This window comes from Xenopus tropicalis, chromosome 3 (assembly GCF_000004195.4).
Source record: "Xenopus tropicalis strain Nigerian chromosome 3, UCB_Xtro_10.0, whole genome shotgun sequence".
Taxonomy (NCBI): Eukaryota; Metazoa; Chordata; class Amphibia; order Anura; family Pipidae; genus Xenopus; species Xenopus tropicalis.
In genome coordinates, this window is record NC_030679.2 from 4293535 (window position 1) to 4321265 (window position 27731).

At 47.9% G+C, this 27731-nt stretch overlaps 1 protein-coding gene and 1 long non-coding RNA gene across 3 annotated transcripts in view; one reads left to right on the forward strand and one right to left on the reverse strand.

Moving 5' to 3' along the window:
* Positions 1-20342, forward strand: part of shisal1 (shisa like 1) — a 46874-nt gene extending 26532 nt beyond the window's left edge. Inside the window, exons 2-5 of one of the 2 annotated variants that reach the window (XM_031898492.1) lie at positions 383-482; positions 3282-3495; positions 9216-9503; positions 19580-20342. In XM_031898492.1, the coding sequence (XP_031754352.1) occupies positions 416-482; positions 3282-3495; positions 9216-9503; position 19580 (570 nt within the window). In that variant the 5' untranslated portion in view covers positions 383-415 and the 3' untranslated portion in view covers positions 19581-20342. Of the gene's footprint in view, positions 1-382; positions 483-3281; positions 3496-9215; positions 9508-19579 lie in introns of those variants that run through there. The other variant, XM_031898491.1, reaches the window with a different exon arrangement.
* On the reverse strand, positions 1-27542 carry LOC116409674. Its single transcript, XR_004221900.1, has 2 exons — positions 27376-27542; positions 1-686 (listed from the first exon to the last, which is right to left on the reverse strand). It is a non-coding gene; the product is annotated as an uncharacterized LOC116409674 (long non-coding RNA).
* Positions 27543-27731: the final 189 nt, after the last annotated feature.

A 27731-nucleotide genomic window follows, 5' to 3' on the forward strand; every position in this document is an offset into this window, starting at 1 on the left:
TTGCACTGACACTATAGTTTATGAGAGCAATGAACCTGCCAATGTGACAGTAATAAAACTCCCTTTTCCAATAGTTCAGCTTCCCTTTATGTCCTCATTTAAAGCTCATAAAGTTCTCATTGACGTCCATTGTTCCTGCCGCTGACGCTCAGATTCCCCAAAGGAAAGATGTATAAATTGACAGGTCGTTTGTTGTGTGAAACGTGATGGTCACGGCCGTGAGATAATACAGATAATACAGCCACCTTAACCTTCCCTGCACTCTATACACCAGTTCCACCACTTGTAATAATAATAATAAATAATATACATGTACAATATATATTATACAGTTACATTATGTGCATAAATATAATAAATATAATATACATTTCCTTTCCAGATAATTCTCTAATGGACAGATGAGAGCTAAAGGATGACAGGCTGGGCTTACACCTCCCTCAATGCGCTGATCTTTCTGCTTTTGGTGATGACTTCAAAAGGTACATTTCTTGGCCCAGCGACTCCACATGTGGTGCAGATGTTTGCCCGCATTACAGACACAGATTTCCATGATATTAAACAGCAAGAGCAGCATGTAATCACTTTAACCCAGTATCCAACATTTTCTAGAGATTGTTTAATCCTTTCTGTTGTCTGGTTCTGACTCCTGAAACAATGTAGCAGAAGCATGGTATTTACCTCACCTGGAAGAAAAAAGAGTTTTGCTACATTGAACCAGAGAATAAAAAGGCTGCTAATTATTAATGGCTAAGTGGAAGCTGCCCCATAAAGCTTACAATCTAATTCAAACAGTCACCCCGCTATAGTTCCAGGGGTACCCAGGGCACAAATAAGCACTTACCCCAAATCCCCCCTAACTGGCCTTCAGGCTGGGCCCCCTTAGCCCATAACAAGGTTACAGATATATAGAAACATTGGGGTAACAGTCACCCCGCTATAGTTCCAGGGGTACCCAGGGCACAAATAAGCACTCACCCCAAATCCCCCCCTAACTGGCCTTCAGGCTGGGCCCCTTAGCCCATAACAAGGTTACAGATATATAGAAACATTGGGGTAAACAGTCACCCTGCTATAGTTCCAGGGGTACCCAGGGCACAAATAAGCACTCACCCCAAATCCCCCCCTAACTGGCCTTCAGGCTGGGCCCCCTTAGCCCATAACAAGGTTACAGATATATAGAAACATTGGGGTAACAGTCACCCTGCTATAGTTCCAGGGGTACCCAGGGCACAAATAAGCACTCACCCCAAATCCCCCCCTAACTGGCCTCAGGCTGGCCCCCTTAGCCCATAACAAGGTTACAGATATATAGAAACATTGGGGTAACAGTCACCCCGCTATAGTTCCAGGGGTACCCAGGGCACAAATAAGCACTCACCCCAAATTCCCCCCTAACTGGCCTTCAGGCTGGGCCCCCTTAGCCCATAACAAGGTTACAGATATATAGAAACATTGGGGGTAACAGTCACCCCGCTATAGTTCCAGGGGTACCCAGGGCACAAATAAGCACTCACCCCAAATCCCCCCCTAACTGGCCTTCAGGCTGGGCCCCCTTAGCCCATAACAAGGTTACAGATATATAGAAACATTGGGGTAACAGTCACCCCGCTATAGTTCCAGGGGTACCCAGGGCACAAATAAGCACTCACCCCAAATCCCCCCCTAACTGGCCTTCAGGCTGGGCCCCCTTAGCCCATAACAAGGTTACAGATATATAGAAACATTGGGGTAACAGTCACCCCGCTATAGTTCCAGGGGTACCCAGGGCACAAATAAGCACTCACCCCAAATCCCCCCTAACTGGCCTTCAGGCTGGGCCCCCTTAGCCCATAACAAGGTTACAGATATATAGAAACATTGGGGTAACAGTCACCCCGCTATAGTTCCAGGGGTACCCAGGGCACAAATAAGCACCCCAAATCCCCCCCTAACTGGCCTTCAGGCTGGGCCCCCTTAGCCCATAACAAGGTTACAGATATATAGAAACATTGGGGTAACAGTCACCCCACTATAGTTCCAGGGGTACCCAGGGCACAAATAAGCACTCACCCCAAATCCCCCCCTAACTGGCCTTCAGGCTGGGCCCCCTTAGCCCATAACAAGGTTACAGATATATAGAAACATTGGGGTGACAGTCGTGTATCAGGGTTCTGTATATAACGGGTGCAGTTCCCTACAGTAACACAAATACACTATATATATATATACACAATAAGAGAAGTAGTTAAACACCGGCCGGGTAGTGCTCCGCGGGCTCCGGGGGGAACCAATAAAGCCCTATAATAAAGATTATTTGTGCTGAGAGATCACATTAGCGTCTCTCTGAGCTCAGGACTCGCTTTCCCAGTAAAGATGCTAAAGATTAAAATATAGATGATACCGATGTATAATTTATGTGCCGCTCGACTGAAGGATCCTCGGCGCAGGATTAATAACAGTTCATAGCGCCAGAGCCAAGGAGTCGCGGCTAAGAGCCCATTAATAATGGCTTTATTTGTCTGCAAGGGCAGCGAGTCAATAGAATCCTGTCCAATGGGCTCGTTTCCTACGGCTCATCCCAGAGACAAATGTTCATTATCGTGTAAATACTCAGGGATGGGCTTCTCTGTGCTGTAATACAGATAGCTCTCTGCCATAAAGCAGGGCTGGACTGCTGCTAACATAGCCCTACAGAGAGATACCATAAAACTATGGCACATAGGGATTCCCCTGTACTAAGCACAATTCAGCAGGAACAGCCCCCTAAGTTTGCCCATAGCCTGTACAGAGAGATTGATTGTGAGACAGTTCTTATCCCCCGCGCTCTCACATGAGACATATCAGCGAGTGATGCTGGCAGTCAGTCTGACAGTTGCTACGCTGAGACCCCCCTGTGACCCCAGTAAGGATTCTACCCCCATATGCTTCTTATTACACTCGTCTGGCTCCAAACAGCCATTTCACCAAACGAGAAGATGCTGCGCGCAGTTTACTTTACGTGACCACATCAAACGCCCGTAATTATGACTTTGGAAGGGAACGCTGCTTTATAAATCCTGCCCCAAATCCACCGTGGGTGGAGCCTAATGCCAGCGCTCCCGCCTCCTCTGCCAGTGGGGTCACCTTGAGGCTTTCCTCGTTAGGAAAGTGATTCATTGTACTAATTAGAACTTTATATTCAGGTTATACAGGTGCATTCCTCTAATTATAATGAGTCTGGGTGTGGCCTGGGCGTGGCTGGGGGGGGAAGCGCTGATGTAGAACTGCACCCTGACACCCACCCTGCGTTTCTCTCGCAGCTTCCTCGGCACATTTTCGGGTGTGTGAACCCTACGTGGACCACAAGGGGCGCTACCACTTTGGATTCCACTGCCCGCGCCTCTCCGACAATAAATCCTACATCTTCTGCTGTCACCATAACAACACCGTGTTTAAGTACTGCTGTAACGAGACCGAGTTCCAGAACGTCATGCAGATGAACCTAACGATGGGCGCCGACGGCTACGTACATAAGTAAGTCCCCCCCAGTACTTACCCAGGTACAGAGCTCTGATTCTCTGTACTTCCTGCTCCTGGGCTACTCTCTTTCCCATGGTCAGGCAGGAACCCCCCCTGGGTAAGTGAATCCAATCTCCCCCCAGTACTTACCCAGGTACAGAGCTCTGATTCTCTGTACTTCCTGCTCCTGGGCTGCTCTCTTTCCCATGGTCAGGCAGGAACCCTCCCCCCTGGGTAAGTGAATCCAATCTCCCCCCAGTACTTACCCAGGTACAGAGCTCTGATTCTCTGTACTTCCTGCTCCTGGGCTGCTCTCTTTCCCATGGTCAGGCAGGAACCCTCCCCCCTGGGTAAGTGAATCCAATCTCCCCCCAGTACTTACCCAGGTACAGAGCTCTGATTCTCTGTACTTCCTGCTCCTGGGCTGCTCTCTTTCCCATGGTCAGACAGGAACCTCCCCCTGGGTAAGTGAATCCAATCTCCCCCCAGTACTTACCCAGGTACAGAGCTCTGATTCTCTGTACTTCCTGCGCCTGGGCTGCTCCCTTTCCCATGGTCAGACAGGAACCTTCCCCTGGGTAAGTGAATCCAATCTCCCCCCAGTACTTACCCAGGTACAGAGCTCTGATTCTCTGTACTTCCTGCTCCTGGGCTGCTCTCTTTCCCATGGTCAGGCAGGAACCTCCCCTGGGTAAGTGAATCCAATCTCCCCCAGTACTTACCCAGGTGAAGAGCTCTGATTCTCTGTTCTTCCTGCTCCTGGGCTGCTCTCTTTCCCATGGTCAGGCAGGAACCTCCCCCTGGGTAAGTGAATCCAATCTCCCCCCAGTACTTACCCAGGTACAGAGCTCTGATTCTCTGTACTTCCTGCTCCTGGGCTGCTCTCTTTCCCATGGTCAGGCAGGAACCTCCCCCTGGGTAAGTGAATCCAATCTCCCCCCAGTACTTACCCAGGTACAGAGCTCTGATTCTCTGTACTTCCTGCTCCTGGGCTACTCTCTTTCCCATGGTCAGGCAGGAACCCCCCCTGGGTAAGTGAATCCAATCTCCCCCCAGTACTTACCCAGGTACAGAGCTCTGATTCTCTGTACTTCCTGCTCCTGGGCTGCTCTCTTTCCCATGGTCAGGCAGGAACCCTCCCCCCTGGGTAAGTGAATCCAATCTCCCCCAGTACTTACCCAGGTACAGAGCTCTGATTCTCTGTACTTCCTGCTCCTGGGCTGCTCTCTTTCCCATGGTCAGGCAGGAACCCTCCCCCCTGGGTAAGTGAATCCAATCTCCCCCCAGTACTTACCCAGGTACAGAGCTCTGATTCTCTGTACTTCCTGCTCCTGGGCTGCTCTCTTTCCATGGTCAGGGCAGGAACCCTCCCCCCTGGGTAAGTGAATCCAATCTCCCCCCAGTACTTACCCAGGTACAGAGCTCTGATTCTCTTACTTCCTGCTCCTGGGCTGCTCTCTTTCCCATGGTCAGACAGGAACCTCCCCCTGGGTAAGTGAATCCAATCTCCCCCCAGTACTTACCCAGGTACAGAGCTCTGATTCTCTGTACTTCCTGCGCCTGGGCTGCTCCCTTTCCCATGGTCAGACAGGAACCTTCCCCTGGGTAAGTGAATCCAATCTCCCCCAGTACTTACCCAGGTACAGAGCTCTGATTCTCTGTACTTCCTGCTCCTGGGCTGCTCTCTTTCCCATGGTCAGGCAGGAACCTCCCCTGGGTAAGTGAATCCAATCTCCCCCCAGTACTTACCCAGGTGAAGAGCTCTGATTCTCTGTTCTTCCTGCTCCTGGGCTGCTCTCTTTCCCATGGTCAGGCAGGAACCTCCCCCTGGGTAAGTGAATCCAATCTCCCCCCAGTACTTACCCAGGTACAGAGCTCTGATTCTCTGTACTTCCTGCTCCTGGGCTGCTCTCTTTCCCATGGTCAGGCAGGAACCTCCCCCTGGGTAAGTGAATCCAATCTCCCCCCAGTACTTACCCAGGTACAGAGCTCTGATTCTCTGTACTTCCTGCTCCTGGGCTGCTCTCTTTCCCATGGTCAGGCAGGAACCCTCCCCCTGGGTAAGTGAATCCAATCTCCCCCCAGTACTTACCCAGGTACAGAGCTCTGATTCTCTGTACTTCCTGCTCCTGGGCTGCTCTCTTTCCCATGGTCAGGCAGGAACCCTCCCCCCTGGGTAAGTGAATCCAATCTCCCCCCAGTACTTACCCAGGTACAGAGCTCTGATTCTCTGTACTTCCTGCTCCTGGGCTGCTCCCTTTCCCATGGTCAGACAGGAACCTTCCCCTGGGTAAGTGAATCCAATCTCCCCCCAGTACTTACCCAGGTACAGAGCTCTGATTCTCTGTACTTCCTGCTCCTGGGCTGCTCTCTTTCCCATGGTCAGGCAGGAACCTCCCCTGGGTAAGTGAATCCAATCTCCCCCCAGTACTTACCCAGGTGAAGAGCTCTGATTCTCTGTTCTTCCTGCTCCTGGGCTGCTCTCTTTCCCATGGTCAGGCAGGAACCTCCCCCTGGGTAAGTGAATCCAATCTCCCCCCAGTACTTACCCAGGTACAGAGCTCTGATTCTCTGTACTTCCTGCTCCTGGGCTGCTCTCTTTCCCATGGTCAGGCAGGAACCTCCCCCTGGGTAAGTGAATCCAATCTCCCCCCAGTACTTACCCAGGTACAGAGCTCTGATTCTCTGTACTTCCTGCTCCTGGGCTGCTCTCTTTCCCATGGTCAGGCAGGAACCTCCCCCCTGGGTAAGTGAATCCAATCTCCCCCCAGTACCTACCCAGGTACAGAGCTCTGATTCTCTGTACTTCCTGCTCCTGGGCTGCTCTCTTTCCCATGGTCAGGCAGGAACTCCCCCCTGGGTAAGTGAATCCAATCTCCCCCCAGTACTTACCCAGGTACAGAGCTCTGATTCTCTGTACTTCCTGCTCCTGGGCTGCTCTCTTTCCCATGGTCAGGCAGGAACCCCCCCTGGGTAAGTGAATCCAATCTCCCCCCAGTACTTACCCAGGTACAGAGCTCTGATTCTCTGTACTTCCTGCTCCTGGGCTGCTCTCTTTCCCATGGTCAGGCAGGAACCTCCCCCTGGGTAAGTGAATCCAATCTCCCCCCAGTACTTACCCAGGTACAGAGCTCTGATTCTCTGTACTTCCTGCTCCTGAGCTGCTCTCTTTCCCATGGTCAGACAGGAACCTCCCCTGGGTAAGTGAATCCAATCTCCCCCAGTACTTACCCAGGTACAGAGCTCTGATTCTCTGTACTTCCTGCTCCTGGGCTGCTCTCTTTCCCATGGTCAGACAGGAACTCCCCCCTGGGTAAGTGAATCCAATCTCCCCCCAGTACTTACCCAGGTACAGAGCTCTGATTCTCTGTACTTCCTGCTCCTGGGCTGCTCTCTTTCCCATGGTCAGGCAGGAACCTCCCCCTGGGTAAGTGAATCCAATCTCCCCCCAGTACTTACCCAGGTACAGAGCTCTGATTCTCTGTACTTCCTGCTCCTGGGCTGCTCTCTTTCCCATGGTCATTTTCATATATATATATGTAGGAATTCTAATTACCCTTCAAATACAATTATTGGGGAGAGGGCAGGGACTACTAAAAAAGTGAAAATCCAAAGCAGTTGGTGGCATTGCCCTTATTGCCCCATGCTTAGCGCAATAATAGACCGGCCATTCCTTTATCTGCCCGCCTGGGGGGGGCACAGGGGTTACCGCCGCTTTCTATGCAGATAAATAGGAATATACAGAGGCCGAACATCTCATTTCCATTTCAATCCAAGAATCCAATTAATAACATTTATAAATAAATCCATAATCTGTCCATTAGTTCATCGCCATGGCAACAGTGGAGAGCCAAAATAGCAGCGGAAGCTCCCGCTTTAACGGTTCTCGGGCCCCCACACTCCGGTGGCCTTATTAAAGGGGACACGTACCTTATTTGTTAGTATAGGGGTGTATATAGTGTGCAGTATGGCAGCTCCCACGCACAGATGGATAAAGCTACAAGACTGGAGGATTATAGGTATGCAATAAGGCTCCATACTGGCATCGGCCACCCATGGTGCCAACCTATACGGGTCTCTATACACACAGTATTAAGGCAGAGTTGGCGTAGGGCTGTTGCTATGCGGCACAATGATAAATAGACTATTGGGCCCCATTAGCTGCGATGGCGCCAGATGACAGTTTCTCCCCAAACGCCATGGGAAACAGCTGTTATTTACAAGAGGCAGATGGGGAGACGCGGGGAAGCTGATTAATAAATTGTTGTGGATTTCTATTCCCCGAAAATAAGTGTTTGTTTCAATACGTAATTTATAATTGTCAGCTTCCCGCTACATACAGTGGGCCCTCCAATCACTGTTATCCTAGTATATACTGAATATATCCCCCATCTGTTACACTATATAATAAGCCCCTCCGCTGTATTCTCCAAATATAACCAGCCCGGTCAGGTTATGGGGTTCCCTACCGAGAGAGGGGGAATGAGGGATTCATTAGGGGTGGGGAGGAAAGGGGATCTCACCATCAGCATAGGAAGGGGTTCCTTACTGTAAGTGCAGTCAGGTTATGGGGTTCCCTATCCAGAGAGGGGGAATGAGTGATACATTGGGGGTGGGGAGGAAAGGGGATCTCACCATCAGCATAGGAAGGGGTTCCTTACTGTAAGGGCAGTCAGGTTACAGGGGGCACCTACATTTTCCCATTACAGCTGGGGGGGGGGGCAGGGCTGTACCTAGTGCTGCAGGAAACCCGTTAATAGGACATAAAATATTCATATTTATCTACAGGAGACTTTACATTTGAATTTGGTTCCTTGTGCCCCAGTTACTCTCTGCCAATTACTGCCCTGTCCCCCAGGCAAGAATCATTAGCTCGGGGGGGCGGAGCCTGGTTGGCATATATCCCCCCCCTACATAGGTATTCTCTCCTGAATTATTAATGTGCGTCTTTACATACAAATTACTGATTCGCTTAATGAATGTGCAGCCTGGGAAATAATCCCCCCCCAACTGGCCTTCAGGCTGGGCCCCCTTAGCCCATAACAAGGTTACAGATATATAGAAACATTGGGGTAACAGTCACCCCGCTATAGTTCCAGGGGTACCCAGGGCACAAATAAGTACTCACCCCAAATCCCCCCCTAACTGGCCTTCAGGCTGGGCCCCCTTAGCCCATAACAAGGTTACAGATATATAGAAACATTGGGGTAACAGTCACCCCGCTATAGTTCCAGGGGTACCCAGGGCACAAATAAGCACTCACCCCAAATCCCCCCCTAACTGGCCTTCAGGCTGGGCCCCCTTAGCCCATAACAAGGTTACAGATATATAGAAACATTGGGGTAACAGTCACCCTGCTATAGTTCCAGGGGTACCCAGGGCACAAATAAGCACTCACCCCAAATCCCCCCCTAACTGGCCTTCAGGCTGGGCCCCCTTAGCCCATAACAAGGTTACAGATATATAGAAACATTGGGGTAACAGTCACCCCGCTATAGTTCCAGGGGTACCCAGGGCACAAATAAGCACTCACCCCAAATCCCCCCCTAACTGGCCTTCAGGCTGGGCCCCCTTAGCCCATAACAAGGTTACAGATATATAGAAACATTGGGGTAACAGTCACCCTGCTATAGTTCCAGGGGTACCAAATAAGCCCCCCATTAGAGTTGCAGGTTACCCCAGCGCTGGGCATTATGCCGGTTCTAGTGACCCAATCACGCTCTCTCTCCTTGCAGCAATTACAGCGCCCTGGTTGGGGTTTGGATCTACGGGTTCTTCGTGGTGGTTCTGTTGGTTCTGGACTTCCTGTACTACTCAGCTATGAACTATGAGGTTTGCAAGCTGTACTTGGCACGCTGGGGGATCCAAGGGAAGTGGATGCGGCAGGTGCAGGGCCAGTATAACAAGACCAATCAGGAGCCCTGCCAGGCGCAGACTCGGGGCCACACGTCACATGCGGTGCACACGTTAAAGGGCGACGCGGTGAGTCCGACGCTGATGGCTTTTCAGACTTCGACTGCCTGGTAAGTTCTGTGCTTTCCCTATGTGCATATATGATATGGGGGTTACACTGTGACAGTGGGGGGGGCTGGGGGAAGATGGGGGGTATATCTGTGCCTATATATTATACAGTTACATTATGTGCATATATGATATGGGGGTTACACTGTGACAGTGGGGGGGGGGGAAAGATGGGGGGTATATCTGTGCCTATATATTATACAGTTACATTATGTGCATATATGATATGGGGGTTACACTGTGACAGTGGGGGGGGGGGGGGAAAGATGGGGGGTATATCTGTGCCTATATATTATACAGTTACATTATGTGCATATATGATATGGGGGTTACACTGTGACAATGGGGGGGGGGGGCTGGGGGAAAGATGGGGGGTATATCTGTGCCTATATATTATACAGTTACATTATGTGCATATATGATATGGGGGTTACACTGTGACAGTGGGGGGGGGGGGCTGGGGGAAAGATGGGGGGTATATCTGTGCCTATATATTATACAGTTACATTATGTGCATATATGATATGGGGGTTACACTGTGACAGTGGGGGGGGGGGGGGGGGAAAGATGGGGGGTATATCTGTGCCTATATATTATACAGTTACATTATGTGCATATATGATATGGGGGTTACACTGTGACAATGGGGGGGGGGGGGCTGGGGGAAAGATGGGGGGGTATATCTGTGCCTATATATTATACAGTTACATTATGTGCATATATGATATGGGGGTTACACTGTGACAGTGGGGGGGGGGGGGCTGGGGGAAAGATGGGGGGTATATCTGTGCCTATATATTATACAGTTACATTATGTGCATATATGATATGGGGGTTACACTGTGACAGTGGGGGGGGCTGGGGGAAAGATGGGGGGTATATCTGTGCCTATATATTATACAGTTACATTATGTGCATATATGATATGGGGGTTACACTGTGACAGTGGGGGGGGGCTGGGGGAAAGATGGGGGGTATATCTGTGCCTATATATTATACAGTTACATTATGTGCATATATGATATGGGGGTTACACTGTGACAGTGAGGGGGGGCTGGGGGAAAGATGGGGGGTATATCTGTGCCTATATATTATACAGTTACATTATGTGCATATATGATATGGGGGTTACACTGTGACAGTGGGGGGGGGGGCTGGGGGAAAGATGGGGGGTATATCTGTGCCTATATATTATACAGTTACATTATGTGCATATATGATATGGGGGTTACACTGTGACAGTGGGGGGGGCTGGGGGAAAGATGGGGGGTATATCTGTGCCTATATATTATACAGTTACATTATGTGCATATATGATATGGGGGTTACACTGTGACAGTGGGGGGGGGGGGGCTGGGGGAAAGATGGGGGTATATCTGTGCCTATATATTATACAGTTACATTATGTGCATATATGATATGGGGGTTACACTGTGACAGTGGGGGGGGGGGGGGGGGCTGGGGGGAAGATGGGGGGTATATCTTTGCCTATATATTATACAGTTACATTATGTGCATATATGATATGGGGGTTACACTGTGACAGTGGGGGGGGGCTGGGGGAAAGATGGGGGGTATATCTGTGCCTATATATTATACAGTTACATTATGTGCATATATGATATGGGGGTTACACTGTGACAGTGGGGGGGCTGGGGGAAAGATGGGGGTATATCTGTGCCTATATATTATACAGTTACATTATGTGCATATATGATATGGGGGTTACACTGTGACAGTGGGGGGGGGGGGGGGGAGGGAAAGATGGGGGGTATATCTGTGCCTATATATTATACAGTTACATTATGTGCATATATGATATGGGGGTTACACTGTGACAGTGGGGGGGGGGCTGGGGGAAAGATGGGGGGTATATCTGTGCCTATATATTATACAGTTACATTATGTGCATATATGATATGGGGGTTACACTGTGACAGTGAGGGGGGGCTGGGGGAAAGATGGGGGGTATATCTGTGCCTATATATTATACAATTACATTATGTGCATATATGATATGGGGGTTACACTGTGACAGTGGGGGGGGGCTGGGGGAAAGATGGGGGGTATATCTGTGCCTATATATTATACAGTTACATTATGTGCATATATGATATGGGGGTTACACTGTGACAGTGGGGGGGGGCTGGGGAAAGATGGGGGGTATATCTGTGCCTATATATTATACAGTTACATTATGTGCATATATGATATGGGGGTTACACTGTGACAGTGGGGGGGCTGGGGGAAAGATGGGGGTATATCTGTGCCTATATATTATACAGTTACATTATGTGCATATATGATATGGGGGTTACACTGTGACAGTGGGGGGGGGGGCTGGGGGAAAGATGGGGGTATATCTGTGCCTATATATTATACAGTTACATTATGTGCATATATGATATGGGGGTTACACTGTGACAGTGGGGGGGGGGGGCTGGGGGAAAGATGGGGGGTATATATGTGCCTATATATTATACAGTTACATTATGTGCATATATGATATGTGGGTTACACTGTGACAGTGGGGGGGGGGGGGCTGGGGGAAAGATGGGGGTATATCTGTGCCTATATATTATACAGTTACATTATGTGCATATATGATATGGGGGTTACACTGTGACAGTGGGGGGGGGGCTGGGGGGAAAGATGGGGGTATATCTGTGCCTATATATTATACAGTTACATTATGTGCATATATGATATGGGGGTTACACTGTGACAGTGGGGGGGGGGCTGGGGGAAAGATGGGGGTATATCTGTGCCCTATATATTATACAGTTACATTATGTGCATATATGATATGGGGGTTACACTGTGACAGTGGGGGGGGAAAGATGGGGGGTATATCTGTGCCTATATATTATACAGTTACATTATGTGCATATATGATATGGGGGTTACACTGTGACAGTGGGGGGGGCTGGGGGAAAGATGGGGGTATATCTGTGCCTATATATTATACAGTTACATTATGTGCATATATGATATGGGGGTTACACTGTGACAGTGAGGGGGGGCTGGGGGAAAGATGGGGGGTATATCTGTGCCTATATATTATACAGTTACATTATGTGCATATATGATATGGGGGTTACACTGTGACAGTGGGGGGGGGGCTGGGGGAAAGATGGGGGGTATATCTGTGCCTATATAACAGTGGGGGGGGGGCTGGGGGAAAGATGGGGGGTATATCTGTGCCTATATATTATACAGTTACATTATGTGCATATATGATATGGGGGTTACACTGTGACAGTGGGGGGGGCTGGGGGGAAAGATGGGGGGTATATCTGTGCCTATATATTATACAGTTACATTATGTGCATATATGATATGGGGGTTACACTGTGACAGTGGGGGGGGCTGGGGGAAAGATGGGGGGTATATCTGTGCCTATATATTATACAGTTACATTATGTGCATATATGATATGGGGGTTACACTGTGACAGTGGGGGGGGGCTGGGGGAAAGATGGGGGTATATCTGTGCCTATATATTATACAGTTACATTATGTGCATATATGATATGGGGGTTACACTGTGACAGTGGGGGGGGGGGGGGGCTGGGGGAAAGATGGGGGGTATATCTGTGCCTATATATTATACAGTTACATTATGTGCATATATGATATGGGGGTTACACTGTGACAGTGGGGGGGGGGGGGGGGGCTGGGGGAAAGATGGGGGTATATCTGTGCCTATATATTATACAGTTACATTATGTGCATATATGATATGGGGTTACACTGTGACAGTGGGGGGGGGCTGGGGGAAAGATGGGGGGGTATATCTGTGCCTATATAACAGTGGGGGGGGGGGGGCTGGGGGAAAGGTGGGGGGTATATCTGTGCCTATATATTATACAGTTACATTATGTGCATATATGATATGGGGGTTACACTGTGACAGTGGGGGGGGGGGGGGGGCTGGGGGAAAGATGGGGGTTATATTTGTGCCTATATATTATACAGTTACATTATGTGCATATATGATATGGGGTTACACTGTGACAGTGGGGGGGGCTGGGGGAAAGATGGGGGGTATATCTGTGCCTATATATTATACAGTTACATTATGTGCATATATGATATGGGGGTTACACTGTGACAGTGGGGGGGGGGGGGGGCTGGGGGAAAGATGGGGGTATATCTGTGCCTATATATTATACAGTTACATTATGTGCATATATGATATGGGGGTTACACTGTGACAGTGGGGGGCTGGGGGAAAGATGGGGGGTATATCTGTGCCTATATATTATACAGTTACATTATGTGCATATATGATATGGGGGTTACACTGTGACAGTGGGGGGGGAAAGATGGGGGGTATATCTGTGCCTATATATTATACAGTTACATTATGTGCATATATGATATGGGGGTTACACTGTGACAGTGGGGGGGGGAAAGATGGGGGGTATATCTGTGCCTATATATTATACAGTTACATTATGTGCATATATGATATGGGGGTTACACTGTGACAGTGGGGGGGGCTGGGGGAAAGATGGGGGGTATATCTGTGCCTATATATTATACAGTTACATTATGTGCATATATGATATGGGGGTTACACTGTGACAGTGGGGGGGGGGGGGGGCTGGGGGAAAGATGGGGGGTATATCTGTGCCTATATATTATACAGTTACATTATGTGCATATATGATATGGGGGTTACACTGTGACAGTGGTGGGGGGGGGAGATGGGGGGTATATCTGTGCCTATATATTATACAGTTACATTATGTGCATATATGATATGGGGGTTACACTGTGACAGTGGGGGGGGGAAAGATGGGGGGTATATCTGTGCCTATATATTATACAGTTACATTATGTGCATATATGATATGGGGGTTACACTGTGACAGTGGGGGGGGGAAAGATGGGGGGTATATCTGTGCCTATATATTATACAGTTACATTATGTGCATATATGATATGGGGGTTACACTGTGACAGTGGGGGGGGGGGAAGATGGGGGGTATATCTGTGCCTATATATTATACAGTTACATTATGTGCATATATGATATGGGGGTTACACTGTGACAGTGGGGGGGGGGGAAAAGATGGGGGGTATATCTGTGCCTATATATTATACAGTTACATTATGTGCATATATGATATGGGGGTTACACTGTGACAGTGGGGGGGGGGGGCTGGGGGAAAGATGGGGGGTATATCTGTGCCTATATATTATACAGTATATATGCCGAGGGGGGGGTTACACTGAGGATAAACAAACAAGGTTGGCAGTGGTGCCGCCGTTACACTGGGAGCAGTTACGTTCGTTAGGGAAATGACACATTTTGGGGGGAATATACAATAAATCCTGACGTTACTCTCAGACACTCTCGCCCCGTTCCGCTCCCACAACATGAAAAGAATATTTAATGAGCGCAGAAGCTTCAGGCGGAATATTTTATTCCTTTATAAACACAATCGGGGGTGAGAGCAGTCGCACACAGTTGCGCTGGCCGCGCGGGTCGGGCCATAGATCGGGTTGGGGTTCCCGCCGGGGCTAATGGGGAACATTTAGGAACTGGAAGGAATTAACGTGTCGGGGGGAGACCAATTAATTGTAATTATTTTTTGCAAAAAGAGATTGGGAAACGTATTTGGTGCTGCGTTAATGGCTGCAATGGAGCTAATTACTGCCTGATACCCAAACATGTAATTATTATTATTATTATTATCACCCACATCATTCTCATTTACACAGAAGCGCCGCTAGATTTTTGGCAGCTGCAACTGCAACTCTCATAGAATGACATTCCCACTGGTTACACGGAATTTGTACTCCAATAAACATGGAGTAAGGCCTTGGTATAGGGCTTCCTTGGCTTTACTGGGAAAACTAAACCCAATAGGGCAAGATGGAGACAGTAGGGCAAGATGGAGACAGTAGGGCAAGATGGAGACAGTAGGGCAAGATGGAGACAGTAGGGCAAGATAGAGACAGTAGGGCAAGATAGAGACAGTAGGGCAAGATAGAGACAGTAGGGCAAGATGAAGACAGTAGAGCAAGATGGAGACAGTAGGGCAAGATGGAGACAGTAGAGCAAGATGGAGACAGTAGAGCAAGATAGATTGGTAGTATGGTGTATAGATTGGTAGGTGTGGGTTAGGTGTGCTGGGTTTACTTGGATGGGTTGAACTTGATGGACACTGGTCTTTTTTCAACCCTATGTAACTATGTAACTATGTAAGATGGAGACAGTAGGGCAAGATAGAGACAGTAGGGCAAGATAGAGACAGTAGGGCAAGATAGAGACAGTGGGGCAAGATGGGACAGTGGGGCAAGATGGGACAGTGGGGCAAGATGGGACAGTGGGGCAAAATGGGGACAGTGGGGCAAAATGGGGACAGTGGGGCAAGATGGGGACAGTAGGACAAGATGGAGACAGTAGGACAAGATGGAGACAGTAGGACAAGATGGAGACAGTAGGACAAGATGGGGACAGTAGGACAAGATGGGGACAGTAGGGCAAGATGGGGACAGTAGGTCAAGATGGGGACAGTAGGGCAAGATGGGGACAGTAGGGCAAGATGGGGACAGTAGGGCAGGATGGGGACAGTAGGGCAGGATGGGGACAGTAGGGCAGGATGGGGACAGTAGGGCAAGATGGGGACAGTAGGGCAAGATGGGGACAGTAGGGCAAGATGGGGACAGTAGGGCAAGATGGAGGCAGTAGGGCAAAGTGCAGACAAAAGGGAAAGATTGAGACAATAGAGCAAGATAGATGCAGTAAAGCAATGTGGAGATACTACGATAACATGGAGACAGTAGGACAAGATATAGACGTTAGAGCAAAATAAAGACAGCGGGGTCGCATAGAAACAGTTGGAAGTAGGAAAACATGGAGACAGTAGGACAATATATAAGTTGTAGGACAAGATGGAGAGAGAGTTATACAAATGGAGACAGCTGCCAATAGGGCAAGATGACGACCACAACACTTTGAATCAGTATTGACCTTTCATTAAGAGCCATAGTTTGCCTTTATTCTTCCTATAAGTTATATAAACCTGCCTTCAAATAGTCCTTTGGGTATTTTTTTATACTTTAAATCCACACATTTTATGGAAATATCTAGTCCCGACGCTCTGCGAGTTGTGCTGATCCTACCAGGGAAACCCTTTATGGGTTTGTTAATTTGCCCGGCTTCAGCCTCCCCTGGCAAGCTTTGACCTGCAATTATTCACGTCTCTAATTAGTCTGTAATTATCGCTCTCCCCACAACTCCAGGCTCTGCAGAGAGATAACAAGAGTCTTGGGGATACAAATTTCCCCCCTCCATGGTCACATGACTTCTCATTTATTCCCCGTCTTCAGTTAAAGAAAAAGAACATTAAGAGTCAATGTGGGCACTACCCAACGGGAGACTGCCAGTGAAACCCACAACTGTTTCTACAGCCTTTGGGGCAGTTTTTGCTTCCATGGAAAGTTTCCGGAGATTAATTAAGGGCCGAAACTCTGTTTCAGATCCACTTTTACAGCCTTAACTTACTTCTCCCAAATTCTGCCTGACTCCAGCTTTCTCAGAAGTGTGAACACGAGTGACGCTCACGTCTATTTATGGAAGGTATATTATATAAATAAATATTTTCTGCAGGGAACAGAATAAAATGTTCTTTGCTCGAGTGAGTCTTCAAGACGGGGTGTTACACGCTTCTAAATGTGTAAAGAGCTGAAGGGGTTCGATAGTAAGAGGATCGGTCTTGGGGTAGGTGGGTGGGGGGGGTGTTATGATGGGAGTTGTAGTTCATAAAAGCTTGGGAATAAAGGAAAGGCATAAGAAATACATCTTGTGCTATTGTCTACCAGGAATGGCATGGGGTAACTGGTTGGGGAGGCAACGAGTGGGAGGTAAGGACGGCAATGGGGGCAAAGTGGACATGACGTAACTCAATGTAATCAAGACAATGCATTTCTGGCTGATTTAATTGGCAACGCATTAACACTGGTGGCACTAGTGCAAGGAAGGACCAAAAATGGGGGTCAACAATAAATAGATCCATACATACGGGGCGAGGGTGGGAAAACCCATCCATACAATGACTTATGGGCTTGATGTTTTTGATTTTATCCAATGTGGAGAAGGGACATTGGCCTAGGGAAGTTGACTGGCCACAGTGGAACTTGGGTAAGGAAAAGATGGACGTAGTTGAGAAGAGTCCAAGGCTGAACACAACCTAAAGTTAGCTAAGAACAAACGGGTCCAAAAGCTCAGCCCTTCCAAGATCTTTCATTAGATCCCCACCCAGGTTGTTCATTGGCCATAGTGGAACTTGGGTAAGGAAAAAATGGACATAGGTGAGAAGAGTCCAAGGCTCAACACAACCTAAAGTTAGCTAAGAATGAACGGGTCCAAAAGCTCAGCCCTTCCAAGGTTGTGAAAGATCCCCACCTAGGTTGTTGATTGGCCACAGTGGAAGTTGGGTAAGGAAAAAATGGACATAGTTGAGAAGAGTTCAAAGCTGAACACAACCTTAAGTTAGCTAAGAACGAACGAGCCCAAAAGCTCAGCCCTTCCAAGATCTTTCATAAGATCCCCCATCTAGGTTGTTGATTGGCAGCAGTGGAACTTGGGTAATGAAAAAATGGATGTAGTTGAGAAGAGTCCAAGGCTGAAAACAACCTAAAGTTAGCTAAGAATGAACGGGTCCAAAAGCTCAGCCCTTCCAAGGTTGTGAAAGATCCCCACCTAGGTTGTTGGGTCATCTTTTGGTACCCCGGATTGCCTTCACTAAAGGATGGGAAAATGTAGACCTTTAACAAAGACCAACTTCTAGCAAGGAAGACCACTTATAGGCTACACCAACCTTTATCCAATCAGAGCACTGGGAAACCTACAAACTATAGCTATATAAGCAGTAAACATAACTCTAAAGGGTAAATATGTACGTCGGTATCCCTTTAAGGCTTACTATTGTGGTTACAAGGATGCTTGAAGGTTTTTCTTTGGAAAATAACTAACACTGACCCAGGTCTCAGAGTGTATAATGAGTCCAGCAACGGCCGCTGATGCTCCCTCAGGGCTTTTCAGTGGATTCTGGAGATCTGAGCAGAAATAACTCGTACAAGTACAAAATGAGAAGTGACCTGCAGAATGGCTGAGCAGAGACGGGGGGGGGGGGGGGGGGAAGCTAAGCATGGAGGCTCCAGGTCACAGGGGATGTAGGACTCGATATTAGTTTTAATTCATTTTAGAAACATTACAATAGTCCTGTATGTGTTATTTTCCCTGTTAATTAGTTGGGTGCCGGAAGCTACAGATCCACAGAGAGACATTTGCTCATGGAAAGTGTTACTGCTGCCATCTTGCTGTACTGTTCCTATCTACAACTTTCCCCTTTCATCACATGTCCTCTAACTGCTTTAGCTTTGTCTTACTATATCCACCACCACCTTCTCCTACTGTCTTGTCTCCATATTAACCTTCCACCAACATCTTCTCCTACTGTAGTCTTGTCTCCATATTAACCTTCCACCAACATCTTCTCCTACTGTAGTCTTGTCTCCATATTAACCTTCCACCAACATCTTCTCCTACTGTAGTCTTGTCTCCATATTAACCTTCCACCAACATCTTCTCCTACTGTAGACTTGTCTCCATATTAACCTTCCACCACCATCTTCTCCTACTGTTCTTTTGTCTCCATATCAACCTTCCACCACCATCTTCTTCTACTGTAGTCCTGTCTCCAGATTAACCTTCCACCAACATCTTCTCCTACTGCTGTCAACCTGTCCTCCATTCTTCATAATGACCTTCCATCTATGCCTTGTCCTAGTACTTCAATTTTCCCTTACTCTCTAATTATTTTGCCCTTTCATCACCATCTTCTCTGCTGCTACAATTATATCTTACTGTCTCAATCCTGAACTACTTTCTTACTCTTACCCTTCCATGATTTCTTCTGCTGTTGTCATGTTCTCCAATATGCTTCTTATTCTTCTTATACTGTCCCCATCTTGCCCTACTGTCTCCATCTTGCCCTACTGTCTCCATCTTGCCCTATTGTCCCCATCTTGCCCTAATTTCTATGAATCTCTCTTTCAGAAAATGACAGTGCCCAAAGATGGGCGGCGACTACCAACCCGACGGCGAAGACTGAAGGGGAGGGCAAGAGAACATGAGAATTGCAATGGCCAATAGAGGCGGAAGGAGGATTAGAGGAGATTGACATTTCAATCATCCCAAACTGGTCTTCACTGGCGAGACGCAAGGGAAGGGCCGGCGAGATTCGCTTTACGTCTCTGTTTGTAAGCAATATTTCTTTCTGTAGCATAAGAAGATTCTTTCCTAAGAGGAACTGTCCCTCTAATTCAACATGGAGGAACGGGGCGGCCAACCCGCTTTTCTCTGCTGAGACCGAACTGGCGGTCGGCAAAGAATGGAACAACGGACTGTGACTGTCTACTCGTAATTCTGTCCTCGTTAGCTACCTAGTCCGTGTGTCGGATATAAATACGAGCGCTTGTGACTCCTCTGCGCAAGGACCGATGTCAATAATATTCCTGTTGCCCCTCCCCCCAAATAATTTATTATTCCGTCACTGTATCTCTGGTTCAGATCTGAATACTGACCCCCTTCTTCCTAAACCCCCTCCCCGTCATCTCCTGTCTCCTGAAGTGCAATGAGTTCTTTCACTACACTGTATCAAAGCCACCACAAGTGCCCTGTTCTATGGAAATGTAATCCTATCGACTGTCCGGAAAACGGGATTTTATGTTTCTTCTTCTGAAAAATGGTTTAGAAATATCCAAATGGTGTTAATGTTTTTCTGTGTGCGATAGAAAAATACAGTTTTATATTTGGTGTCTTTTCTTGGTCCTTTCCTCTCGAGTAATCCAGTGTTACCGACTGAGCAGGGCAGGCAGTAACCCTTCCAACACTTTCCCCTGTCTCTGCCCCTATATATTAGGTACCTACCTAGTACTACCAACCCCTATTTCTGTAGGGAAATGAGAGCAGGGCAGGCAGTAACCCTTCCAACACTTTCCCCTGTCTCTGCCCCTATATATTAGGTACCTACCTGGTGCTACCAACCCCTATTTCTGTAGGGAAATGAGAGCAGGGCAGGCAGTAACCCTTCCAACACTTTCCCCTGTCTCTGTCCCTATATATTAGGTACCTACCTAGTGCTACCAACCCCTATTTCTGTAGGGAAATGAGAGCAGGGCAGGCAGTAACCCTTCCAACACTTTCCCCTGTCTCTGCCCCTATATATTAGGTACCTACCTAGTGCTACCAACCCATATTTCTGTAGGGAAATGAGAGCAGGGCAGGCAGTAACCCTTCCAACACTTTCCCCTGTCTCTGCCCCTATATATTAGGTACCTACTTAGTGCTACCAACCCCTATTTCTGTAGGGAAATGAGAGCAGGGCAGGCAGTAACCCTTCCAACACTTTCCCCTGTCTCTGCCCCTATATATTAGGTACCTACCTAGTGCTACCAACCCCTATTTCTGTAGGGAAATGAGAGCAGGGCAGGCAGTAACCCTTCCAACACTTTCCCCTGTCTCTGTCCCTATATATTAGGTACCTACCTAGTGCTACCAACCCCTATTTCTGTAGGGAAATGAGAGCAGGGCAGGCAGTAACCCTTCCAACACTTTCCCCTGTCTCTGCCCCTATATATTAGGTACCTACCTAGTGCTACCAACCCCTATTTCTGTAGGGAAGTGAGAGCAGGGCAGGCAGTAATCCTTCCAACACTTTCCCCTGTCTCTGTCCCTATATATTAGGTACCTACCTAGTGCTACCAACCCCTATTTCTGTAGGGAAATGAGAGCAGGGCAGGCAGTAACCCTTCCAACACTTTCCCCTGTCTCTGCCCTATATATTAGGTACCTACCTAGTGCTACCAACCCCTATTTCTGTAGGGAAATGAGAGCAGGGCAGGCAGTAACCCTTCCAACACTTTCCCCTGTCTCTGCCCCTATATATTAGGTACCTACCTAGTGCTACCAACCCCTATTTCTGTAGGGAAATGAGTGCAGGGCAGGCAGTAACCCTTCCAACACTTTCCCCTGTCTCTGTCCCTATATATTAGGTACCTACCTAGTGCTACCAACCCCTATTTCTGTAGGGAAATGAGAGCAGGGCAGGCAGTAACCCATCCAACACTTTCCCCTGTCTCTATCCCTATATATTAGGTACCTACCTAGTGCTACCAACCCCTATTTCTGTAGGGAAATGAGAGCAGGGCAGGCAGTAACCCTTCCAACACCTTCCCCATTTAATATAATGCATTTAACATCCCAGATCCATGGATATAACGGGTTTAATTAGAAACATATTGCCCCATGGGCGGTTCCTTTGTGTCTGGATGGAGCGAGCGCACTGCTGACAGCCGACTGAAGGATAAAACACAAGTATTACGGCGCCAAATGAGAAATTCTTTCAGATCTTCTTCTGCAGAATAAAAATATCTCTGTGCAAATACGCGGATATCGTGCAAAACATGACTGCCGACATTTAAAAAAAAAAAAAAAAACTATTTCCCGTTTACCAAAAATCCATCAAATGTGCCAAGAAAATGACTCGACTTTATTCCCCAAGTGAAATCTCTAAAAGATGATAGAATTTCTTTGAAAATGTTTAGAGCTGATTTTCATTTTGTCTCCAGGGAGATGTGGCGGACTGGGTTCCGACTCATGAAACAACGCAGCAGAAGGCGGTTGATTAACTGAGCTGGGGGGAGAAGTGCTAACTTGTTTCATGAGTCAGAACCACAGTGCAGAAAGAGACAGACAGAGGCTGCTTTTAATTTCAACTCTGTTTGCATAGAACATAAAAAAACAAAGGACAAAGTGTGCAAGAGCGCCCCCTGTTGTAATATCCCTGAATTTTGCTCCTGGAAAGGAGCAGGGCAGGACTGCTGCTTACAATGGGGGGATCAGATAGGATCTGTGCCACTGTGACAGAATGCTCTGTTATACAGATAGCTAGAATCTCAGCCATAAAGCAGGGCAGGACTGCTGCTTACAATGGGGGGGGGATCAGATAGGATCTGTGCCACTGTGACAGAATGCTCTGTTATACAGATAGCTAGAATCTCAGCCATAAAAGCAGGGCAGGACTGCTGCTTACAATGGGGGATCAGATAGGATCTGTGCCACTGTGACAGAATGCTCTGTTATACAGATAGCTAGAATCTCAGCCATAAAGCAGGGCAGGACTGCTGCTTACAATGGGGGGATCAGATAGGATCTGTGCCACTGTGACAGAATGCTCTGTTATACAGATAGCTAGAATCTCAGCCATAAAGCAGGGCAGGACTGCTGCTTACAATGGGGGGATCAGATAGGATCTGTGCCACTGTGACAGAATGCTCTGTTATACAGATAGCTAGAATCTCAGCCATAAAGCAGGGCAGGAGTGGGTGACACTAATGCAGTTAAACAGCCTATCAGTGAATGGGAGAGGTGCCCATCATGAGGCCAAATCAGATGGAAATTTTCCCATTAACCCAAGGAGCCAATGCGCTGTGAGTCGTCCCTAATTCACTCCCTGCCGCTCTCCATTCCCGGCACCATAAATACTAATCATCTCTATACTGATAATTTGTACTAATGGATCTCAGCCCATGTGTCAGGGAGACATTACTGCCGCCCATGTAATACAGACCAACCGCAGCGTATTAACCATACAATGGCCTGGCCTGTAATATGGGAAAAGGGATCTCCCCCAGGTGGAGAAGGAGGTTCAAATTAGGCCCTTAAGTAGTGATAGGAGAAAGAGATGCATCTGGCACCTTGTGCACCAAGGCTACTATACTGGTACTAGCATGGTATCTCTCTGTACAGGCTAAAGCTAGGGCAGGACTGCTGCTTACATGGGGATCAGATAGGATCTGTGCCACTGTGACAGAATGCTCTGTATACAGATAGCTAGAATCTCAGCCATAAATCAGGGCAGGGACTGCTGCTTACAATGGGGGGATCAATAGGGATCGTGCCACTGTGACAGAATGCTCGTTATACAGATAGCTAGAATCTCAGCCATTAAAGCAGGGCCAGGACTGCTGCTTACAATGGGGGATCAGATAGGATCTGTGCCACTGTGACAGAATGCTCTGTTATACAGATAGCTAGAATCTCAGCCATAAAGCAGGGTAGGACTGCGCTTACAATGGGGGGGATCAGATAGGATCTGTGCCACTGTGACAGAATGCTCTGTTATACAGATAGCTAGAATCTCAGCCATAAAGCAGGGCAGGACTGCTGCTTACAATGGGGGAATCAGATAGGATCTGTGCCACTGTGACAGAATGCTCTGTTATACAGATAGCTAGAATCTCAGCCATAAAGCAGGGCAGGACTGCTGCTTATGATACAGTAGATATCTCCTTAAGTTTTACTGTAGCCGCTCCTGCGGTTCTGCTGTTCCACTTTCCTATGACCCAGTAGATAAAAATCACCCAGCAAATTGGCACGGAAACTGCTTTTAATTTTAATAGGAATGAATCAGCCGAGCGGTAAGTACATATCGGGGAGAGATAAGAGGAAGCGCCGGGGAGGGAGAGTCACTCCTTGTAGGGATATAATGTAGTTTGGGTTCAGGGAGTAGACTTCTGTATTTACTCAGTTCTGTGACTCATCCCTTGTCAGCTGGGGGGTCCCGGCCCCCATAGGAATCACTTGCCTACAGCCCTAATATTCTGCTTTATTTATATAGCACTGTATAGAGATTATACATCATTCCCATCAGCCCCTGCCCCAGTGAGCTTACAATCTAAGGTCCCTATCACATTCCCATCAGTCCCTGCCCCAGTGAGCTTACAATCTAAGGTCCCTATCCCATTCCCATCAGTCCCTGCCCCAGTGAGCTTACAATCTAAGGCCCTTATCACATTCCCATCAGCCCCTGCCCCAGTGAGCTTACAATCTAAGGTCCCTATCCCATTCCCATCAGCCCCTGCCCCAGTGAGCTTACAATCTAAGGTCCCTATCCCATTCCCATCAGCCCCTGCCCCAGTGAGCTTACAATCTAAGGTCCCTATCCCATTCCCATCAGCCCCTGCCCCAGTGAGCTTACAATCTAAGGTCCCTATCCCATTCCCATCAGTCCCTGCCCCAGTGAGCTTACAATCTAAGGTCCCTATCCCATTCCCATCAGCCCCTGCCCCAGTGAGCTTACAATCTAAGGTCCCTATCCCATTCCCATCAGTCCCTGCCCCAGTGAGCTTACAATCTAAGGTCCCTATCCCATTCCCATCAGCCCCTGCCCCAGTGAGCTTACAATCTAAGGTCCCTATCCCATTCCCATCAGTCCCTGCCCCAGTGAGCTTACAATCTAAGGTCCCTATCCCATTCCCATCAGTCCCTGCCCCAGTGAGCTTACAATCTAAGGTCCCTATCCCATTCCCATCAGCCCCTGCCCCAGTGAGCTTACAATCTAAGGTCCCTATCCCATTCCCATCAGTCCCTGCCCCAGTGAGCTTACAATCTAAGGTCCCTATCCCATTCCCATCAGCCCCTGCCCCAGTGAGCTTACAATCTAAGGTCCCTATCTCATTCCCATCAGCCCCTGCCCCAATGAGCTTACAATCTAAGGTCCCTATCCCATTCCCATCAGTCCCTGCCCCAGTGAGCTTACAATCTAAGGTCCCTATCCCATTCCCCTGAACTGAGCACAATTCAGCAGGAACAGCCCCCTAAGTTTGCTCATAGCCTGTACAGAGAGATACCATAAAACTATGGCACATAGGGATTCCCCTGTACTAAGCACAATTCAGCAGGAACAGCCCCCTAAGTTTGCTCATAGCCTGTACAGAGAGATACCATAAAACTATGGCACATAGGGATTCCCCTGTACTAAGCACAATTCAGCAGGAACAGCCCCCTAAGTTTGCTCATAGCCTGTACAGAGAGATACCATAAAACTATGGCACATAGGGATTCCCCTGTACTAAGCACAATTCAGCAGGAACAGCCCCCTAAGTTTGCTCATAGCCTGTACAGAGAGATACCATAAAACTATGGCACATAGGGATTCCCCTGTACTAAGCACAATTCAGCAGGAACAGCCCCTAAGTTTGCCCATAGCCTGTACAGAGAGATACCATAAAACTATGGCACATAGGGATTCCCCTGTACTAAGCACAATTCAGCAGGAACAGCCCCCTAAGTTTGCCCATAGCCTGTACAGAGAGATACCATAAAACTATGGCACATAGGGATTCCCCTGTACTAAGCACAATTCAGCAGGAACAGCCCCCTAAGTTTGCCCATAGCCTGTACAGAGAGATACCATAAAACTATGGCACATAGGGATTCCCCTGTACTAAGCACAATTCAGCAGGAACAGCCCCCTAAGTTTGCTCATAGCCTTTACAGAGAGATACCATAAAACTATGGCACATAGGGATTCCCCTGTACTAAGCACAATTCAGTAGGAACAGCCCCCTAAGTTTGCTCATAGCCTGTACAGAGAGATACCATAAAACTATGGCACATAGGGATTCCCCTGTACTAAGCACAATTCAGCAGGAACAGCCCCCTAAGTTTGCTCATAGCCTGTACAGAGAGATACCATAAAACTATGGCACATAGGGATTCCCCTGTACTAAGCACAATTCAGCAGGAACAGCCCCCTAAGTTTGCTCATAGCCTTTACAGAGAGATACCATAAAACTATGGCACATAGGGATTCCCCTGTACTAAGCACAATTCAGTAGGAACAGCCCCCTAAGTTTGCTCATAGCCTGTACAGAGAGATACCATAAAACTATGGCACATAGGGATTCCCCTGTACTAAGCACAATTCAGCAGGAACAGCCCCCTAAGTTTGCTCATAGCCTGTACAGAGAGATACCATAAAACTATGGCACATAGGGATTCCCCTGTACTAAGCACAATTCAGCAGGAACAGCCCCCTAAGTTTGCTCATAGCCTGTACAGAGAGATACCATAAAACTATGGCACATAGGGATTCCCCTGTACTAAGCACAATTCAGCAGGAACAGCCCCCTAAGTTTGCTCATAGCCTTTACAGAGAGATACCATAAAACTATGGCACATAGGGATTCCCCTGTACTAAGCACAATTCAGTAGGAACAGCCCCTAAGTTTGCTCATAGCCTGTACAGAGAGATACCATAAAACTATGGCACATAGGGATTCCCCTGTACTAAGCACAATTCAGCAGGAACAGCCCCCTAAGTTTGCCCATAGCCTGTACAGAGAGATACCATAAAACTATGGCACATAGGGATTCCCCTGTACTAAGCACAATTCAGTAGGAACAGCCCCCTAAGTTTGCCCATAGCCTGTACAGAGAGATACCATAAAACTATGGCACATAGGGATTCCCCTGTACTAAGCACAATTCAGTAGGAACAGCCCCCTAAGTTTGCCCATAGCCTGTACAGAGAGATACCATAAAACTATGGCACATAGGGATTTGTTGCAGGAAATTTTCACCAGTGTAAGAGAGAGGAGAGCAGAAGAACGTGAGAATATTAGAGAGAAAGTAGAAGGGATTGGCTGGAGGTAAGTCGGATGACTTGGGTTATGAGGGATTTAGGGGGATTAGTCTGTGTGGGAGAATAATTAGGGGGGGATAACACAGGAGATTGAAGGAGATTGTTTCCCATCTCTGCCACATTGCAATGGGGAAATGAATCAGTTTGTGTCTCTCTCTATATATATATATATTATATTTACCACTTTCCTCATGGCTGCCATTATTTTACCAGACAAATGCAGTTTCATTGCCCCCTGACTCTCTGTGGGAAGCTGCAGTCAGTATTATTACTAACACAGTCAGTATTGGCCCCCAGGAGCCCATAACCAGCAGAGAAAACATGAAGGAGAGGGATCTACAGTCACTGCCAGAAGCTTACACACCTGACTGGACGCCATCTTGGATTCCCCTCTGACATGGGGCTCACTTCCCCTGCTGCCTGACCTTCTTCCCATCACCCCCTTGGGTTTCCCTCAGGGTTCCCAGGTTGGCGGTTTTTCTGCCAAATTGGGCTACTAATTTAAAGCCCAGGCGGGTTTACAAAGTACAAAACCACCAAGGTACAGATTTGGGCTATTTTTTGGGTTTGTAGTTTGGAAACTAGTCAAAGATTTTCCCCCTAGTAAACCTGACGTGCATGTCCCACTGCATGCTGGGTAATGTAGTTTGTATCTACCAATTAGCCTACAGCGATAATTAATATAAAACTACAATACCCAGCATGCAATTAGACAGAATA